This window comes from Apteryx mantelli, chromosome 19 (assembly GCF_036417845.1).
Source record: "Apteryx mantelli isolate bAptMan1 chromosome 19, bAptMan1.hap1, whole genome shotgun sequence".
Classification (NCBI taxonomy): Eukaryota; Metazoa; Chordata; class Aves; order Apterygiformes; family Apterygidae; genus Apteryx; species Apteryx mantelli.
The window spans coordinates 13,477,850-13,496,674 of NC_089996.1; the positions used below are offsets into that span (position 1 = coordinate 13,477,850).

At 43.6% G+C, this 18,825-nt stretch overlaps 2 protein-coding genes and 1 non-coding gene across 5 annotated transcripts; 2 read left to right on the forward strand and 1 right to left on the reverse strand.

Annotated features, from left to right (window-relative positions):
• Positions 1-594: 594 nt before the first annotated feature.
• Positions 595-6,715, reverse strand: KPNA2 (karyopherin subunit alpha 2). 3 transcript variants are annotated; one of them, XM_013953137.2, is made up of 11 exons: positions 6,638-6,715; positions 5,783-5,901; positions 5,545-5,682; positions 5,039-5,127; positions 3,985-4,253; positions 2,830-2,924; positions 2,469-2,732; positions 1,586-1,819; positions 1,318-1,500; positions 821-970; positions 595-713 (listed from the first exon to the last, which is right to left on the reverse strand). In XM_013953137.2, exons 2-11 carry the CDS (start codon positions 5,852-5,854, stop codon positions 621-623), a joined length of 1,587 nt encoding a protein of 528 aa, XP_013808591.2. In that variant the 5' UTR covers positions 5,855-5,901; positions 6,638-6,715; the 3' UTR covers positions 595-620. The 3 variants fall into 3 exon arrangements, with proteins under 3 accessions (XP_013808591.2, XP_067164165.1, XP_013808592.2); XM_067308064.1 differs by having other exon boundaries at positions 6,590-6,673; XM_013953138.2 differs by lacking the exon at positions 6,638-6,715 and adding an exon at positions 6,277-6,326.
• Positions 6,716-8,816: 2,101 nt separating this feature from the next.
• Positions 8,817-8,889, forward strand: TRNAR-CCG (transfer RNA arginine (anticodon CCG)). Its single transcript has one exon. It is a non-coding gene; the product is annotated as a tRNA-Arg (tRNA).
• Positions 8,890-10,568: 1,679 nt separating this feature from the next.
• Positions 10,569-17,367, forward strand: C19H17orf58 (chromosome 19 C17orf58 homolog). The gene is made up of 5 exons (XM_013953067.2): positions 10,569-10,632; positions 12,510-13,136; positions 13,256-13,336; positions 14,916-15,107; positions 15,687-17,367. Exons 1-5 carry the CDS (start codon positions 10,569-10,571, stop codon positions 15,872-15,874), a joined length of 1,152 nt encoding a protein of 383 aa, XP_013808521.2. The 3' UTR covers positions 15,875-17,367.
• The last annotated feature ends 1,458 nt before the right edge of the window (positions 17,368-18,825 follow it).

Consider the following 18,825-nt stretch of genomic DNA (forward strand, 5'->3'; position numbering starts at 1 on the left):
AGAAGTAGCATTTCACTTGTTCTGCAGTTACAGTATGCTGATATACATGGAAGTCAGAGCCTGGAATGATGAAGCTGTTTAAATCCACCAAATTCAGAACTGAATCTCTCATAATTTAGACCTGCACTCATACCACAGTAATTTTAATTACATTTACCATATCAGTTTACCTTTAAGAGAGCACTTGACACAGTTCAATTTGATGTATTGATACCACTTTATTGAACTTCAACCATAAATCCCCTTTAAAAGCCTACTCAGTGTATTGATTACTGTAATAGGTTATGTAGAATATAATAGGTTATGCAGAGGTTACACAGAGCAGTGGCTCATGTTTTAAGAGAGCACTGTATTATCCCTTTGCATTCTTATCCCCGAGAGGGACAGCAAGAGTCAGAAAAACAGAATGAGTATTTACAAGTATACGTCAGAAAGAATGAAGTTTACAGTTAGAAATTCACATCATATGTACAGTTTAACTGTTCAAGTATGTTTTGGTTGGACAAAGTGCTACAGGTCACAAAAATCAGTAAAAAGCAAAGAGGAGATATTAAGACATATAGAAGTGGCAGCCATTTGGGTACCAAACAACTTCTAGGTCTTGCACACACTGCAACCACCTACAAGTTGAAAGTGTCTGGAGTACTGCCATGAATTTGGAAAGTGTAGCTGGCAGCAGTAGATTCTGGTACAACATTTTGGTCTTCTTCCTCCTAGGAAGAAGAGAAGAAGTATGAAAGAGCAATAATATTTCAGCCAAATAGTCAATGCTAGCACACAAAATGAGAGTCAAAATAAATGCTCTCCTGTAGCCACTTACTTCTGCTGAGAAGTATTTCTCAATCAGGCTGGATGAGGCTTTGTACACTTGTTCATTTTCATGTGATTGGAGAGCTTCAATTTTGTCCAGACCTCCACACTCTTCAATCATGAGACAGAGTTTTTCAGTTTCATTAATCTTCTCAGCAGCCTGCAGACAGACAAGTATGAAATAACCTTTGGAAAGAGGATACTACTGAGTTTGTGTTGTCTTAAGCTCTTCTGTTTATGACAAAAGAGAAGATGAAGACCTAATTTCAGAACCGTATACTCATAGTATTTGTATAGTCTTATTTCTAGCAAGTCTGTCATTTTTATTGATTCTTCCAAGAAATAGGACCTCTGGTTTGGGTACCAATTCTAGAGACAGAAAGCACTTTATTCTCCCTCATGTCTCTTAAGCAAGAACGAGACTTTTGCCATTTTGCATAGGCACTAGCTACTGGAGAACCATTAGCAACAACTCAGACTATAATGGAGTATATTGCATCCACTTACCAAGAAGATATTGGAGACAGCATCCAGAATAACTAGCACAGTTTTGCTGTCTTTAGCCGAGAGGAGATTCAGTAGAGGTTCGACAACACCCGCCTGAACAAGATATACAATCTGGTCTATTGTTCCACCGCTTGTGTAGTTAGTCACTGCCCACACAGCTTCCTTTTGAGATTTGAAATCCCCCTGTGAAGGTAAGAGCAGGGTATTTGAACACAGACAGTAATGGTAATGGCAAAACCCAACATAGTGGACACAGTTTTTTGTTTACCTTCCGCAGAACACCAATGAGATAAGGAACAAGACCATGATCTACAACTTGCTGAATCTGGTCCTGACGTCCAGCAGTGATGTTGGACATTGTCCATGCTGCTTCTTTCTGAATGTTGTTTTTATGATGAGAAAGGAGACTTGGAAAGACACTTAATGCTCCTGAATCAATAACAATCTGTGTCTGCTCATCAGTACCAGTGACAATATTTCCTATGGCTCTTAATGAAGGAGTCTGAAATAGATATGAAAATAATGTTTAGAGAACAGTGTCATCTAAGGCATATTTGCACAAACACATCCATGCTTGCTGCCTCTTTGCTCTAGCCTTCCCAGTTAACAGCAGGATATGTTTTCCACTGACAAGCTTTAAATGCCAGGAGGTAAGCATTACCCACATAGACATCAAACACATGAAGAATGCAGACCCTTTGAGGACAAGCTGCAAAGATCTGTCAGCTATAGAGCTTAAGAAATCAGTTTCCTAAACACTAATATAGTTTTATTATACAATAAATAATTACATGATACCTTGCACAGTCCCCACTTCCAAACACTAGCTCTAGAGTTTGGATTTCCAGCTGTACTGTAGAGTTAAAAAAAAGACTTTAGAGAATGCTTACTACTGTGCTGGCCTATGTGTTAAATACATTGATTATGCAAAGTTTGATGGTCATTAAGAGCAACAGCCTATGCCTCATCTGGGGCAGCTGTCTTCAAGCAGAAGAAAAAAAAAAAAGACTTGAGCTTCCACCTATGCAAAACCTGGAGTGAGCATCAGATTTCTGTATGAAAAGAACCATTCAGTTATATAGACACTAGTCTAATGTAAGTTTAATTTGTTACTTGAGTCAAGTAACAAATCTGCATGCCTGCTTGCTTACCACTATTGGCAATTCACTACATCCTAGGAGTTTCACAAGTTGTGGTACCAGTCCTGTTTTCACCACAACTTCTATTCTGTCATTGGAACCATCTGTTAAGTAGGAGAGCGCCCAGCATGTGTCCGCTAACACCTCATGATCATTGTGGTGCAAGAGTCGAACAAGAGTTGGAAGAATCTGCTCAATAGCTTCTATGGGTGGCGCAGGATTCTTATTACGACACAGGTTTGAGAGGGTCCAGGTAACATTGCGTAAATATCCAGACTGCAAGAGTTAATATAAACAGTTAGTAACCATTTAGTTACTTTAGCTCTTTGCTCAATTATTACTGTTTGTGATTTTATTCATACTGCACACTTACAGCGAGAGAAGAGAGATCAGGAACAGCTAATAGAGTCAGCAATGGCTCAATTGCACCAAATTTAATAACCAGATCTCTATAGGTAGAGCCATCCCCTGAAAAACAAAAGAACAAACCACATTACAAACAAAATGCTTCAGGGATTTATGCATAGAGAATCATTTCATATTAGATCATGAGATCTATTTTATCTAGCCCTTCTTCAACAGTAGAAGCCAAGAAATAAGAGGACAGAAGGATTACTGCCATGGTAAGTCATATGACAAGTATGCGTTTCTCTAACCAGAGAAAAGACAGGTAAGTCAGTGTATATTTTCTATCCAGCTTTTAGAATGTTATAATCATTGGTTGCACAATGAGAGTTTTACAGTATAATGCAGAAGGAATTTCAGAGCATTCTTTATTGAATTATTTTATTGGTTTCTTAAACTAAAAAAGCTCTAAAGACAAGTTTTTTTGGTTTTTTTTTTTTTTTGTTTTTAAATTGAGGTGATTTTCTCCAAAGAGACTCACTATTACATTACTCCATAAAGCACAGCTCCCTTAAGAAGCCATAACACTACAGCAAATACAATATAGTAGATATATTGACTATTGGTGCTCCCTCCCCTCCCCCACCCCCTCCAAAAGGGAAACGGGATTCAACACTGTTAGATCAAGTAGTCCTGAAAGGTGCATGAGAAACTCTAGTACACCAGTACTTTCACCACAGTAAGTAGTTGTTCCTTCTAAGCAAGGAATATTAGCCAAATATACAGTTATGAGAGCCATCTGCTTCCTTCCCTCCCCCTTCTAGTCAAAGGGCAGAGCAGAACTCAATTCTTAGATCACAAAAGCCAATTAAGATATGAGAAGAGCCCTATGTTGTAGCATGGCTATATAGCTCTATTAAGACTGAATTGAGATATTGATAAGAGATCTATGTACTACAATCCACAGGTAGTCAGGTGTTGCAAGAAGTTATATCAGATGCCACACCTGAAGATAAAGCAGTGTCCACAGCATACTCTGCATTGGGGAGCATGTTTATACTTGCAAGACATTAAGGCAGGAGTTCCCAAAGAGCTCAGCACGCTACATGTGACATGTCAGTAGTAATGTCCTCCCATTTCAATTAACAGGTCCGAAATGAAATTGTGCAGCATATTGACATACCTGCAATGTTTCCTAAAGCCCACACAGCCTGTTCACTGATGTGAGTGTGGGGAGAGGCCAGCAGTGAAATAAAGGCTGGAATAGCCCCACCATCTACTACAGCCTTTGTTTGTTCTGATGTGCCAGAAGCAATGTTGGTTAGCGCCCAGGCAGATTCAAACTGAATAGGACTACAGTCTGCTCTCCCCAAGAAGGAGACAAACTTTGGAATCAAACCAGCTCGAATTATATTGTCTATGGGGGGCTGCTTCTCTCTTGAGAGGAGTTTCCTAGGGAGGAAGACAAAGAGAAAACATTATTTCCACCTGCAGAGATCTGCACAACAGATTCCATCAAGTCAGTCTAAAGAGACTCATATTTAAAAAACAAAAAAAAGGATTTTAAGGCATTCAGAGAAGGCAAAGCAACCAGACACCAAGGGGAAATTCAGCCAAACTACAGACAAGCTCAACACTAGCATCTAAAGCTTGTTAGCATTGCTTCTGGCATGTCTTCACTTTGAGAGGTTCTGTTCAGCCTCTGAAATAAAGCAGACCTAGCAGTTCAAATATACTATGACTCTTGTAGAGGTTTCTCAGCCGACAGTATGATAACTACTGCCAGAAGCAACACTGCAGCAATATACAGGCTTTCTAGAGTAGAGTGTGATTTGGCATACTTCTAACTCCAGTCATTTGACTGTTCACTTTATTCCAAGGCAGATCACTGCACTCAAATATCATAGTTAGATGTGGACACAGTTTAAAAAGATACCTTATTCTGACTGTTGTTTATTTTGCCACTTCAAAACCATCTGAAATCAATTACTACTTCCTGGTGAGTTGTTCAGGCTCCTTGAACATCCATAATCCACACGGTTTTGATACTATGCATGGGACCAAATGAAACTCAAAGCACTGTATTTAAGGTCAAGTCAGGCATTTATTGAAATATAGTTTGATAAGGAGAGCCATAAGTCTCTGCCTATGGCAGCAACTAAGTTCATTAACTAATCCTCTTACCTTACCCAGTTACTGGCCTGCACAGGCAAATCAGTTACTGCTAAACTCCTTACCTGGCAGCTTGAGTAGCCTGTAGCTGAAGCTCTGTGTTATTGCTATTAACTCCTTTGACTATTTCTTCAACTGACCAGTGCGCTGAAACCTGTACAAGAAACAGTTACATTTAGACTTTGTTGGGAAAGACACGTGTCTTTATGACCATGGAGGCCCTCTATACAATACTATGAAAAGACTGCCATTTAATAAAACAAGTGGTCATCTGGAAGGGGGGGGGGGGGAGAAGAGACAAAAACAAACAAACCACACACCCCAAATCCCCCTTGGAGATCACTATGTTCATCATAGTGACTCAGCAGCTATAGCTTTATCTACATTATTTGAACTACTGAAAACATTTTTAAAGTGCTTCACATCACTAATACAGTAGGCTTAAATACAACTGCCTAAAGTACCTTTTAAGAGGTTTTACCTGCAAAGGAAAACAAGTATTGCAAACATTTACAGGCCACTTGAGGAAGGGATCTACAATATGGGCCACTGGAGTTGGGTACCTACTTACTTGATTATTCCTATTTTCCTGAAGGGGGGAAGTAGCATCATCTGGTAGAGTGCTAACATTTCTTCTTTTAAGCATCTGGTCATCTTTCTTAGCTTTTCTCAGCTCTACATTGACTTCAATGCGCCGCCTTCTCATTTCCTGGAGGACATACATTCATTAGTTCATGGTTTTTACAAACGCAAAGCATGTTTAGCTAGACAATGGCTACCCAAAATGTTTATTGCATCAAAATACTCACTGTGGTATCCTTTCCCTTGTTCTTGAACCTGTTCAAGCGAGCTGCTGCATTGGCATTCTCATTAGTAGACATCTTGCTTATTGGTCAGGCTTCAAGAGAAGCAGATAAAAGAAACCAGCCTGAAAACAGAGCAAAGGACAAACCCTTAGTTTACTCCATGAGAGTTTAACTTAAAAACTTACTTAGACCAGTATTAAAAAAAAAAAAACAAACCAACCAACCAAAAAAAAAAAACAAAAAACACTTGTCTCTATTAGATGGATGACTACACTCTGACTTGAGGAAAGACAATGGTAACAGTTGTCTTTTCCAAAAAAGAACAGTTGTCACAGCAACAGCATTAAGACAAAAGCAGTAGATGCACATGTCCTTTTAAGACACTTCCATCCACAAACATTGTCAGATTCATTGTTTCTAGGAATAAGACAGGCCTTCTTCCCCACAGACAGCATACATACATTTTAAATACTATTTTGACTAGGTCAAGCCCATACCACATATGCAAGCTCCCCCTCAAATCCCTCTGATGAGGAGAGCACCGAAAAGGCCCCTGCGAGCAGGCTGGCCATGCCCTTGGGGCCAGCGACACGCAGTAGCAGCTGCGTGGGTAACGAGGCCGGCCCCTGCCTTGGCCAGCCCCGACGTGACCCGCTGCAGGAGAGCTGGCTTCGCTTCAGCCACAACTTGGCCAGAGCACGCAGCCCGCTCCGGGACGCGCCGACCCTGTCAGCCTCGCTCCGGGCAGCGGCGCGCCGCCGCGGAGCCCCAAAAGGGGGAGGGGGGGGGAAGACTGCCGGGCTGCCCTACCGCCGCCAGAGCCCCGGACCCGCCGCCAGACCAGCGCACGCCCCGCACCTCCGCCGCGGACTCAGCGCACAAGCCGCCCTGCTGCCACAGCGCCGCTCCGAGCCTGCGAGCACGCTGCCACTACCCAGGGCCGCTCCAGGCGGGATTTAAATTTCCCGCGCCCTCGCCCTGCTATTGGCCAGTTCGAGCCATAGCAAGGTTCTGATTGGCCAGTTTGAAATCCGGCTAGTCTCGCGATGAAGAGGAGAGACTCTCTGCCCGAGCTCCCGGAAGGGCGGGCCAGACGTCACGTGCTCAAGGAGCCGTCCCCGCCCCAACACTACAACTCCCAGCATTCGACGCGACACAGGCGGAGCCAGAACCCCGGGGAGACTACAGCATTCGGGCCTCGGTGCCCTGAGAAGGTGGCGCGTGGCATGATGGGATTTGTAGTTTCCTAGGGCCCAGCTTTGGTGGGGGGCAGTGGGACGGCTGGAAGGGGGGTTATTGCACATCTGGATGGGGCTAGAGCAGGGAGCTTTTACTCTGGAAACGCTCAGTCTGAGCAGTTAGCAGCCGTTCCTCAAATACAGCTAATTTCTACATTATTAACCTTCGGATAAATTAGGGCTTTTTTGTAAGACTCCCCCTGTTGTGTTTTACTTCGACTCGACCTCCTGGAACTACCGGGCACAGGAACTCGCACAAAAGGGGATGTGAAGCTGCAATTTAAAGCAATTCAACAGCAATCGTTACAGATCAAAATTAAATAATACATAACAATAACAAGCCTGCCCTTGTAGCATTTCCAGAAAATTAACAGATTTGGTATTGTTTCAGATGGGTTTGGGCTATTTACAAGGGGTGGATTACTAAATCAAAACATCCTGTTTTACTAGAGGTGCACTTCAAACCTTAATACCTGGGGGGAAAAACCATGACCCTGCTAGCAACTCAAGCACATTTTTATCTATAATGTACAATTCAAGGTAGAGAAGTGTCAGAGATGCATACCGATACAACTTCTGTTGATTAAACCATTACAATTTTTTATACTGACCTGTAGATGAATACAGTAGTTAACAAAGACATGCAGAGCAAGAATAGTTATCAGTGATTGTGTCTTGCTGTTCTGACCCTTGTAAAATAAAACCATCACAAAAATAGACCTAAGCAAGAGTAAGGAAGTCAAGAGAGGAGAAAGCAGATCAGTCACAGATGAAGATATTGAAAAGGAGTAGTTTAGCAGATGGAAAAGAGCAGCTCAAAAGGAGCACTGAGGTAAAGCACCTGGTGTGCAGAAGGATCAAAGATCTGGCGTGAAGAAAGTCCACTGGCTTGCTGGGTAGCGCAACCCGGATGAAGGAGCCAAAAAGCCTCTGTGAGGACTGGTGTCCCAGAGCAAGGAGAGGACTGTCAGTGATTTGGAAACTTGAGGTAGCTCTGTACCAGACGCTGGAGACCAGTGAGGTGAACGTGCGGTGGAGCGCGAGGGAGGGTACCACAGCTTGAAAGGCTGTTATGAAAACAGGAGAGTAACAGAAGGCTGGAGAAAGGCTGGACAGCTGAATGAGCTAGCATGCTTGCTCCAGACCAGTAAAAGTGTGTGAGGCAGAGATGGGGTGAAAGGCCCCACAGTGGCTAAGCTAGGGCAGAGGTAATACGGACAGCGCAGCACACGCAAGAGAGAGAAGGGCCACGAGGGGAGGAAAACCTGTGAGGGGAGAAAGCTGCTGGTGGACAGAGCTAATGACAGAGGAGCACTGGAACAAGCGGAGAAGGGTTGGGACTGTAGCACGAAGCTTCATGCCGGGACGCCCATGAAGAGTTTAAAAGGAAGGAAAAGGGGGAAAAGGGCAGTCATGGCGAGGAGCGGAACTCCTGAGGGAGGCACGCGTGTAAAGGGGAGAACAGCGCCCCCCCTGCACGCGGGAGGCACTAACGGTCGTCGCGCGTGACAGGCTTGAAGCGCCTGGGGGGGGGGTCCGCGGCGCGAGCCCGCCCCCTGAAGCCTCGCGCTGACGTCCGAGGGGCGGGGCCTCGCGGCTGGCCGGCGAAGTCTGAGCCGTGCACATTGAAGAGAAGGCGGGGCCGGGAGGGGCGGGGCCCGATATGGGAAGGGCCAATGAGCGTTTGGGCGGGGCCTCCCCGCCACGAGTGGGACCGACGTGAACAGTGGGTTTGGGGGCGGAGCCAGTGCGAGTCGGGCGGGGCGGTTAGAGCGCGCCGCTCGCCGCTTTTGTTGGGTGACCCAGTGGCCTAATGGATAAGGCATCAGCCTCCGGAGCTGGGGATTGTGGGTTCGAGTCCCATCTGGGTCGTACCGCAAGACGTTTTGTGCCACCCCGGTAAAACTCGCACGGAGGTTTCCGGGGTCGCAGCACCGCACTTGATCGCCGCCCACCCGGCGCCGTGAACGCTTTTAGCCGGGGGGCGACGGGAGGGGAGGGACCGCGGCCCGTCACGGAGGTGGTGCGGCGGCCGCCACCTCCTTCCCCCCCCGGTTCACGCGTGGGGCCTGCGGCAGAGCAGCGCGGCCGGCGCCGGCATCACGTCCGCGGTTTCCCCTCTTAACAGGGTGAGCGGGTACAATCATAACTCGGTAAGTAGATGTAATCACACGTCAGCGAGGGTGGAATCACGCTAATTCAAACAGCAAGCTGCTCCGAGCGCCGCTCCGCGGGACGCCCGCGCGTCCGGCCCCGGCACCACCTGCAGCAGCAGGACGGTTTCCCGCTGGCGGCTTCTCCCGGGCCCACTGGAACGGCAGGAAATCAGGCATGGAGATACCTGCGTGCTTGCCTCTCCCCCATCCTAAGTCGCAGCAAGAGGCGCAGCTTAGCTTTAATTTCTATTTCCATATTGGGATACCTTCAGAATTAAAATATTTAAAATGACAGAAGGAAAAGGGATCATCAACACTACAGTAGCAACCCAGCTCAGAGTTAACGTGTGTTAAAACCCGCACGCGTTTTGCCTACTGGCCTGTTCTCTGTATCCTCACCTGTAGCTGCTTGAAATAAAGCCCCGTACTGTTAAGAATTTTATTAAACCACACAAACGAGCAAAGGATACATAACAGTGCTTAAACCAAGCGATAGCTGTACCGCATCACGTGGGCCTTACATTTGAGCAGATTTTGTGTCTGCGGGGTAGGTGTCAGGAGCCAGGACATAGCACTTCCATAGGGTTTCCAAGTTACTCATTGCACTTTACAGGCATGCACAAGTTTACCAGCTTTCTGGCATCCACCACGAGCTACTAAGCTAAACTGTCGCAATGGAAATCTTGTCTAGGAACAAGGTCACCCATTTTCGCTGGGAACACAAGAATAAGCCTGCTTAATTCAATAATCCAAATCAGGGTTGCCTTGATGTGTGAAAATTTGCAGAGTTCTGCACGTTAGCAAAGGCAGATTTACAACTAAAGCTGCACCTGGGGTCAGCAGAGCTTTCCCTTGGACTGGATAACAACTACTGTATTTTTCAGACTGAAGAGGGACATCGAAAAAGGTTCCTTAAACTAGAAGAGGTTAATAGATGCGTAAGTGGAGCTAGTCAGAAATATCTATGTATCAATGCACGTTCTTACAGATGCTGACTTGCAGAGGTGATGCACTTTCTGGAATCCGTACACCACATTTTAATGCAATTCCCTGCATCCAGCAGAAGCATAGCTGCTCTGTATGATTTTCTCTGGAAAATACAGTAGGAAATAAGTTCCCCCCCTTTTCCGCCTCCAAAAAAAAATTCTATTGCTAGAAACACATCCAGGACCACGTTTAGTCACAGAAACGCAGGTGAGGGCAGCGAGCGCGTGCGTGTGCGCGGAGGGGACGAGGGGTGGCCGCGGGCGCCTGGCAGCAGCTTGGTCTTGCTCCAGTGGGTTGTCCGGCGAGTGATTCCCGTTTCCCCTAAGGCTGCCTCTCATTAGCATGAATCGGGGGAAGGGCATAAAAGGCTCCAGTTCATTTTGAGGCTGAAAAAAACTTTACTTCAGCATGACAACTAAAGTGTTTTGGCTCCTCTGCTTTCTCGTTAGATCATCTTCCAGCTCAGTGGCCGGTAAGTTTATTAACGTTAAAAGCGGGACCGGGGCATATTTGCTTTTGGTATCAGGGGAGGCTGAACGCATTGCTTCAAATTCTTGCCCTAGGAGCCCTGCTTAGCTGTAGTCCTTGCAGCAAGCGGTGGCAGTGGTCACATAAGGGCTCAAGAACGAAACGTTTCGGCACGTTCATGGGATGGGGATGCAAATTGCAAGACTTGATTTGTCCGTGTTTGAGAGAAGAGCGAGCACCTGCCAGCAGCAGGCAGGCAGCTGCTGCCACGGATCCTGCTAGCCACCAGCCGGCAAGCGAAGTTTGACTCGCTTGTGCATGTGGGATTTTTGTATGGGACCTTGCCCTTTTAGTCTCCTTCCTGGCACCTGTAGACTCCAGATTTCTAATGGATTTCAGCCTGCTCTGGGCTGTCATGTGTGTCTGCAGCAGTCTGTACAGTCTCACTGACTGTACAGAAATAAAAGATATATCCAGTCCATAGGGAAGAAGAGATCCTGGAGCCGATTACATTGCAGTTGTATTTTCTTAGGCTGGGAATATGCTGGGGTAGGGGAATGAGCTTCAAGGTCCTGAACAGATTGAGTAGAGAAAATTAACTATTTCTCATTACAGTCCATGACTGAGAAAGCATGGAAGTAAAAACTTATAAAAGTACATTTATAAAACCAAGTCCAAAACACCTGTTCAGAGTTCAGAGCTTCATATTGAAACATCTCCAAAACACCCTTGCTTCTTGCTTTCTCCAGCTTGGACTTCCTCCACCCCTTTCTTCATGGACATTCTTTTGACTTTACATGTGTCCAGCCCGAGTATCAGGGAATCTTTCCCATGACAGCAGCTGGTGAGAGCGAAGGGGGGGAAATGGCAAGGTCAGCAGTTGAGAGTCAGTTATGGGAGATAAACCGGGACGTTGTTCATCTGGGTATGTCAAATATCTCTTTTCACATAAGGAGTCAGGATCAGCCTCCTACACTGTGCTAACCGCAAACAGTGAACACCCAGACGGCGGCTGTGTGTGGGTGAACTGTTTTAAAATAGTCTGTGCTGGCTTACTGAAGTCATCACGATAGAGAACTGAAATAAAGAGGAAATGAACTGCAAGAGGAAATTTCTCTCTTCCCAGGCTAAGTGGAAAGTCATTTTACTTTGCGATCTTCAAATGATCAAGGTGAAGGTAGGAATGAAGGTCCAGCTTCCATGAACGGTGTCATTAAGCCTTTCCATTTTTCACTAGAGTCCCAGTCTCTTCCTGTCTTTATCAAATCCTTGTCCTCTCTACTTACTAAAAAAAGCCTTCAATGATTGTTACTCAGCAGCAATAGCCTAGCTACCAGATTGTGTCTTCCTGGACTCCCATACAACTGCAGTGCAAAAGTCAGAGATCCAAAACTGTGGATAAAAATCTTTTCAGTAGTGTTCAAAGCCCATAGCCACTGAAAAGTCCAGATGACCCTGTCAATAAGGCATCCCATGGATGGGAAAACCAAATAGTTCTCTTGTCATGGTCTTTTAAACAAGCATCCCAAATGGCAATATGAACCTTGTTTCCTCAGATGTTCCCTGGAGATTCAAGCTTTTGAGAAAAGGATTTGTTTATAAATCATGTTTTTAATTTGCAACAATAATAAAGTAAAAATGCAAATCTCCTGTGTTTTGCTCACAGCTGCATTCTCTGTACTGGGCTGTCCATGTCTGAATACAGAGAAATGAAGAGCTCGACTTTACTTCATTCTGTTGAACTGTTCATCGGTTACACTGTCATACTGCTGAAGGCCTCACTTATGGGGTAGAGCCTTAGATCTGCCAGGCATTTCCCATTCAGACACACGTGAAAAAAATTAAAATTCTCATTTGCTCTCTTTTTTTATTTGCACACAGGATCCCTGCCCTATGCTGGGAAACCCATTCAGACTCTCAGCAAAGATGCTTACAACGCAGCCGACTCCACGCCTGGCCAAGTCAAACTCCCAGCCTGGGGCACCAGCAGCGCTGGAGAGAATCACACTGAACACTGGCTCCTGTCCCCCACGAATATGCAGTGGCCAAAGCCTCCCGAAATCCTCTCCCTCTCATCAGACAAAAAGAAACGAACCAAGCCTTCTCTAGAAAACAACACAGGGCCGAGGAAGCACCTCAGTCAGTACGGAGGGGGCCCGACTCTGGGGAACCCTACGGAGGGGCCCTCTCTTACCTCCTTGGACTTCAACCACGCAAACAGAAAGCATACGGACAGACGGCTGGCGGAGGCTGCTAACAGCGTGTCGGCTCATTTCCATCACGCAGCATCTTCCTACCAAAAGATCAGATCCTTAGCGGAGGCACATCCTTTCCCAGAGCCTGGAACAGTGGAGTCGGATGATCCTAACATGCTGCATCACTTCAACCGACCAGGCAAGATAAGCCCCTATAAGTATACCGATCCCTTAAAAAAGATCACCAAACCCTCCTGGGTCACCAACCGCCAGTCACCCAGCTTGCTGTATCACTTCAGCATGCTAAAGAAAGGTAAGGGTATGGACTGCTCTGGCAAGGGACGTTGGGAGCTTTCCAAAGGTCGGGTGGCTTAATTTGGGTGAGGAACCCCAAGGGCTCGACGCTATCCCTCAGTCCACGTGCTATTGCAGATGCCGATAAGGAGGAGGCATGTCTGAGCGAGTGCGGGAAGGAGAGAGACGAAGTGGAGGCCTACTGCATGAGCGAGTTTGGTAAGCCGCTCTCCTCTACAAACCACGCAAGCCAGGGGCCCTCTTTGTCCAAGTAGTACTGACATTTCACTTTTAAGACACTGTTTTATTATGTATGTTAAAGGGACCCATCACAACTCTTTATACATGTACTAAGACAAATAGTACCAAGCCTTATGTTATCCTTTCCCTACCTTGGTCTAGTATTGCTCTTTTTCTGTTTCGTCTACTCTCCACTCCTGGGGGGAAGACAATCTGGAAGAAAACGTTCCAGCTGCTGATTGATAGAACTGGTAAGACCAACTGTTTTAGATATTCTAAGGTTAAACATTATAGCTGCTATTACTTACCTCTTACTATTTAGAATGACTTGGTGTTTCTGGGGCCACAATTTCAAGTGAAACTCAAGTGATGGCCCAAACAGCATACTTTCTGTAGGAAGGTTTCTCGAAGTTTCTTAGCACTCAATGTCTTTAGTCCTTCTGCAGCTGATGAAGCTAAAGACAGTAGAAAATAGCCTAGCACTTTTACACTGAATGTTTAAGAGCAAGAATTGTCTGACTAAAGAAATCTTTCCTTGCAGTTATGAAGTCGTGAAATAGATATCAACTTTTTCTCACAGTATTTTAAGAGATAAGCAAAATACATGCCTAGTGGTAACAGATGTTTCCATTTGCAGAGTATAAACACATTATGAGACATCTGTTTTCTCTAAGTAGAGAAATCAGGAAGTGCTTTCTACAAATGTAATGCTCTTTATTTTTCCTCACTCTCATGCATTCCTGTCAAATGTAGGCCTTGTATCAACCTGACCTTTATGTATTTCAGCCTTTAACAAATAGCTGTCTTATCCACCTCTTAACTGAAGACGACAGGTATGTTTTTTCCCCACATGACTCAGACTAAAAAACCCACCAGTTTGAGCAACAGATCAGCCAAGGCTCCATTGCAGTGATCAAAGACAACATTTCATTTCTCTACATTTGCGGTACAGATTAAAGATTAAATGACAGAGTAAAAATTTCAAAATTAAAACATCACAGTGGAGCCTGAAGCTAACCTGCTAGTAAAATATTTCAGCTTTGAAGGAAAAGGCACTTGTCACATCAAGCGGCAAGGGCACAGAACAGATCATGTCCTACTGTCAGTCACTTAATGCTCTGCACCCTATTTCTGGGTTTGACAAGTGCCGAGTTAACCACAGGCATCAGAAAACTACAGTCATGTTACATAGGTAAGGCAAAGAGAACTTTTACTTCTAAAACTGGCATTAAACCTGCTTCGCTGAATGAGAACTTCTTTGATGACAGACAGTGCTAAAAACCTCAGTAGTTTCTTTTGAAACATTTTATAAACTTCATAAAAAAATATATCAGAGCTGTAAAGTACAATAGTAACTCAGCCAATACTAAGGCGATGACCTCAAGTGTGATTATTCGAGGCAACACCTACTTTCAAGATTGCCCATTACTGGGCCAAATAAATCTGTGCAGACATTTACTTTACAAGATTTTCAATGAGAGCCTTCATAAGTACCCTGAGTTGCCACCAAGATACATAACCTGACACTTTTTTCTTTTTTTTTTTTTCCTTAAAACAGCAGTGAATGGAATTGTTTATAACATGGAAAGACTGGGGAACGGAGTCCACTTGATTACTCTTTTGGTAAACAGCGATGGATTATACAAGATGAGTCGCCTGTATATTACTCCTGATGGTTTCTTCTTCCGGGTTCACATTCTAGTTGTGGATACTTTAAACTGCAGTAAACCATGCCCAGACTTTAAACTTGGTAAACAAACCCAGCTCAATCCATTCCACTATTCCTCCCGAGTGCAGTGCCATTTTTAGTTTGCCCTAACTCAATAGGCTTATCTTCGGTTCCTGTGATATTTTGAAAATATTGCATTTACTGTTAAACTGGAGTTTTTTTTCCCCAGTTACTCTAAATTTGCAGGAGAGACCCAACTGCATGAAGAAATCATGCAGCACTTTAGTCCTTTCTTTATCGAGTTCCAAAATTATTGCAAGAATTTTCATGATTGCTGAAAAATTTAAGCAGGAGTTTAAGCCCACATCTTTGGAAGTTGGTCTAGTTTTCTTTATGAATGAAAATTTGTTATCAAATACCAGTTTTTCCGCCAAACTTCTAGTTGCAGTACAATACAGTAAATCATTATTTCAGTGCAAGTACTACCCAAAAATGCCACTAACGTTCAGGGTGCCACTGTGCTAAACCACGTGTCGAGTGCATGTTTCCGTAGGGTATAACTTCATATCCATTCATAAATCTGTTGCCGTTAGAGCGCGTGAGCTGTAGGGAATCAGTCAATGCTTTCTCCACAGCACAGAGCACTTGTTTGCTTTGCAGGCAGCAGATACATAGTGATGGGTCGGATCTACCACAAGAGACGACAGATCCCCGCAACCCTGCTGCAGTTCCTGCGAGGGCGCCTGAGGCCAGGGGACGGATTGCTCAGGAGCAGCAGCAGCTACGTGAAAAGATTCAACAGGAAGAGGAATCGCAAAGTGCAAGGGGCTCACACGAAATGTGGATAAGGCTGCGGTCACCTTTTGGGACACAGGCAGCAGGAGAATTCAGCCACCAGGATAAAGCTGGTTTAGCAACAGCAAGAGGTAGTTCCACTTAAGCCTGACACTGGTTGTGATAGGCACTTGTTTTTGTGCTTCAGCAGACACTTACTGAATGTTCTGACTAGGTACCTATATATTGTGAAATACAGCACAAAAAGTGTAAAGAACATTAACTGATCATGAATTTTCTCTAGCCGTTTTCAGAACCACAGGCTATTATTGCCTCCTCCACTATAACGTCTTCCTAATAATCTGTAGTAATTATAAAGTGAAAGTCCAGAGGCATTGCTCTAGGTACACAAAAAGTAACTGAACTTTGAAAGCCTTAACCTTGAAGAGTGTTAGATAATACCATAGTTTTATCTGTAGAGAATGTCAACTGCGTTTTCACACAACTCTGCTTAAAGCACTCTATGCATTTAATTCAAAAGAATCATTCCTATTCCTTTTGTTTTGGTTTCCTCAAACATGCCCGTAGTTCTGATAAAACTTACACTATTTTTCAAATGGAGCTGGATTTTCATATAAAGCACACAAAATAGCTATGTAATTATTCAAGTATATGCATTCACTGACTGAAAGCAATCAAATAACTGCATAACACAAATGCCCAATTAGGCTTACAAGTAACTGCATAAATTGATGCCAAGGAATGCAAAATAAGCATGCAATTGCATGGACATTTTGCATGCCTGGTTACACTGTTAGTGCCTTAAACTTCAGTTCTAGAACTGTGTACTGAATGTAATTTTCCTGTGAGAAATGTTATCAAGTTTGTACTTGCACATCAGTAAAGTTACGTTTAAGATATAAACTTTTACTTTTAGTACCCTTAATGTGGTGGGAATGCAAGACGTTAATTATATGAAACCCCTGCAAAGGGATTTTACTATTTACCATTCCAACAGTCAATATTTTCACAAATCATAGTCTTTAAAAGAAACTAATAAAGCATTAATTGGTTTTGGGGTTCACTGTTTTCTGGGTTCCAAAAGATCCAGAAAGATAATCTGATTATTAAACAAAGGCATCTACATGTTTAAAGAGTCAGCTACTATTTTAAGATACAGTTCAGATAGTGGTGCAGAAAAATAACTGCTTCTTAATATTGCTAGGAAGGAAAAGCAGTAGCTCAGAGTACATGCAGGGAAATGCCCATAAAGAATACTGACCTTTTGAGCCAGGAGAATCTTTACAGCAATGATATCTTACAACTGTTTTATATAGCATTACAATGCAAATGTTCTGGGAATAGTTTGAAGAATAGATTTTAGAGGAAATTTTTTTATGAATATAAGGGAGAATTGCAGTCTTAGGTTAAAAAAACATCTCCCTCACCCCGCATAAGCATTTTGTTTTGATGCAAAGGTGGTTTTGACATCAGTTCTATTTCTCATGAAAGTCTGCAGCTTGGTTTAGTATCACTGAAAAGCTAGAGTGGTGAATAGGAAAAAAAATGTACTTTAAGAAATTTTGTATGTAATGTATTTCTTGATATGGAATAGGAGATAAAATACCAACAGCAAACATCACCACTTCCTGAAATCATATCAATTGTAAACCAGTATTTATTTACACTTTAGGGCCCAGAAGGCTTTTACTACAGGACAGAAATCTACTGGCAGCTTGTGTCTACCTAAAAAAATACTATACTGTCTCACTTCTGTTATGTGCAAGAAGAGTTTGCATGGAGCACAGCATATATCGATGAAATTTTCCTGAGACTTTAATAAGGGTGTTTTTGCTTTGGCAGAATGACTATTTCTGGCAGCAAATCAAAGCACTGGAGTGGACCGAGAGGGACAAGGGAAGGAAGGAGGAAGGGTTACACACGTATCTCCAGTTTCTTTGTATTTCCAGCTGAAGTCCAGGGACTAACCACTAAGTCCCACAGTCATCCTTTTGTCCAGAACAGCAATTAAACACTTTCCCCTGACATTACAGTGATCTAGAACAAGCAAGCTGCAGGTACAAAAATAACATCCATGGCTATATCTCATTTTGACTGTTCTCAAAAGAGGTAATAGTATACCAGTGCTAAACCCATCGAAAGCCCAAGTAAAATGCCAATAACTGACAATCAACGTGTCTGCACCACTATCTCTGATTTAGCTACTACTTTAGAAGCAAGCTTGAAGAACAATATAGTTCATTTTCCCTTTTTGCACTACAAATGATCTTGCCTTCCCCTTCTTTCATGGAAGGTAATTTTTTAAAACATATTATCACAACAGTTGAACAAGCCACTGTATCTCACAGCCCAGTTGAAATACAGTTGAAGCAGGAGCTTAACTAATAATTGTTTTTACCTTCTGCCAGGCCTGTAGCATGTTAATGTACTGGGGGGGGGGCGGGGGGGGGGGGACAAAACAAAAACACACCCAAACCCTAAATCCAGTGGATTTCTCTTCCACAGCACTGCACTGTTAAAAACCCCCACAGTATTAACCACATTGAAAAGAAGATAGCACCTGCATGCAAGAGTTGTAAGATATCTAAATTACTGTAAGTGATTTTTTTCCCAGCAGGACAAGCATAAATATTCTGCAATCACTAAACAGAAATACACGGAAATAGAAATACTATCTTGTTGGCTTTCCAGAGGTTTATTCAACGCTTTTGTATAAAACCCCTTTTCAACAGCTTTAAATCCCTATTAACTGTTGTATGAAGGATACCAAGAATAATTGCTTCAAATTTGTCTGATGAGACAAATCAAAAAGAACCGGAAGCTGGTTTAGCTCACAGTATCAAAGTTGTGTTATAATGTATCACCATTTTGAAAAGAACACTGTAATAATTCATAAAAGCATTAAGAGAAAGATGACTGAACAACACAGCAGGTCACAAATCTTAAGAACTCATCATGCTTTTTGGAGATGGGTATTAATTACTTTTACAGGAGTGACGTTTTT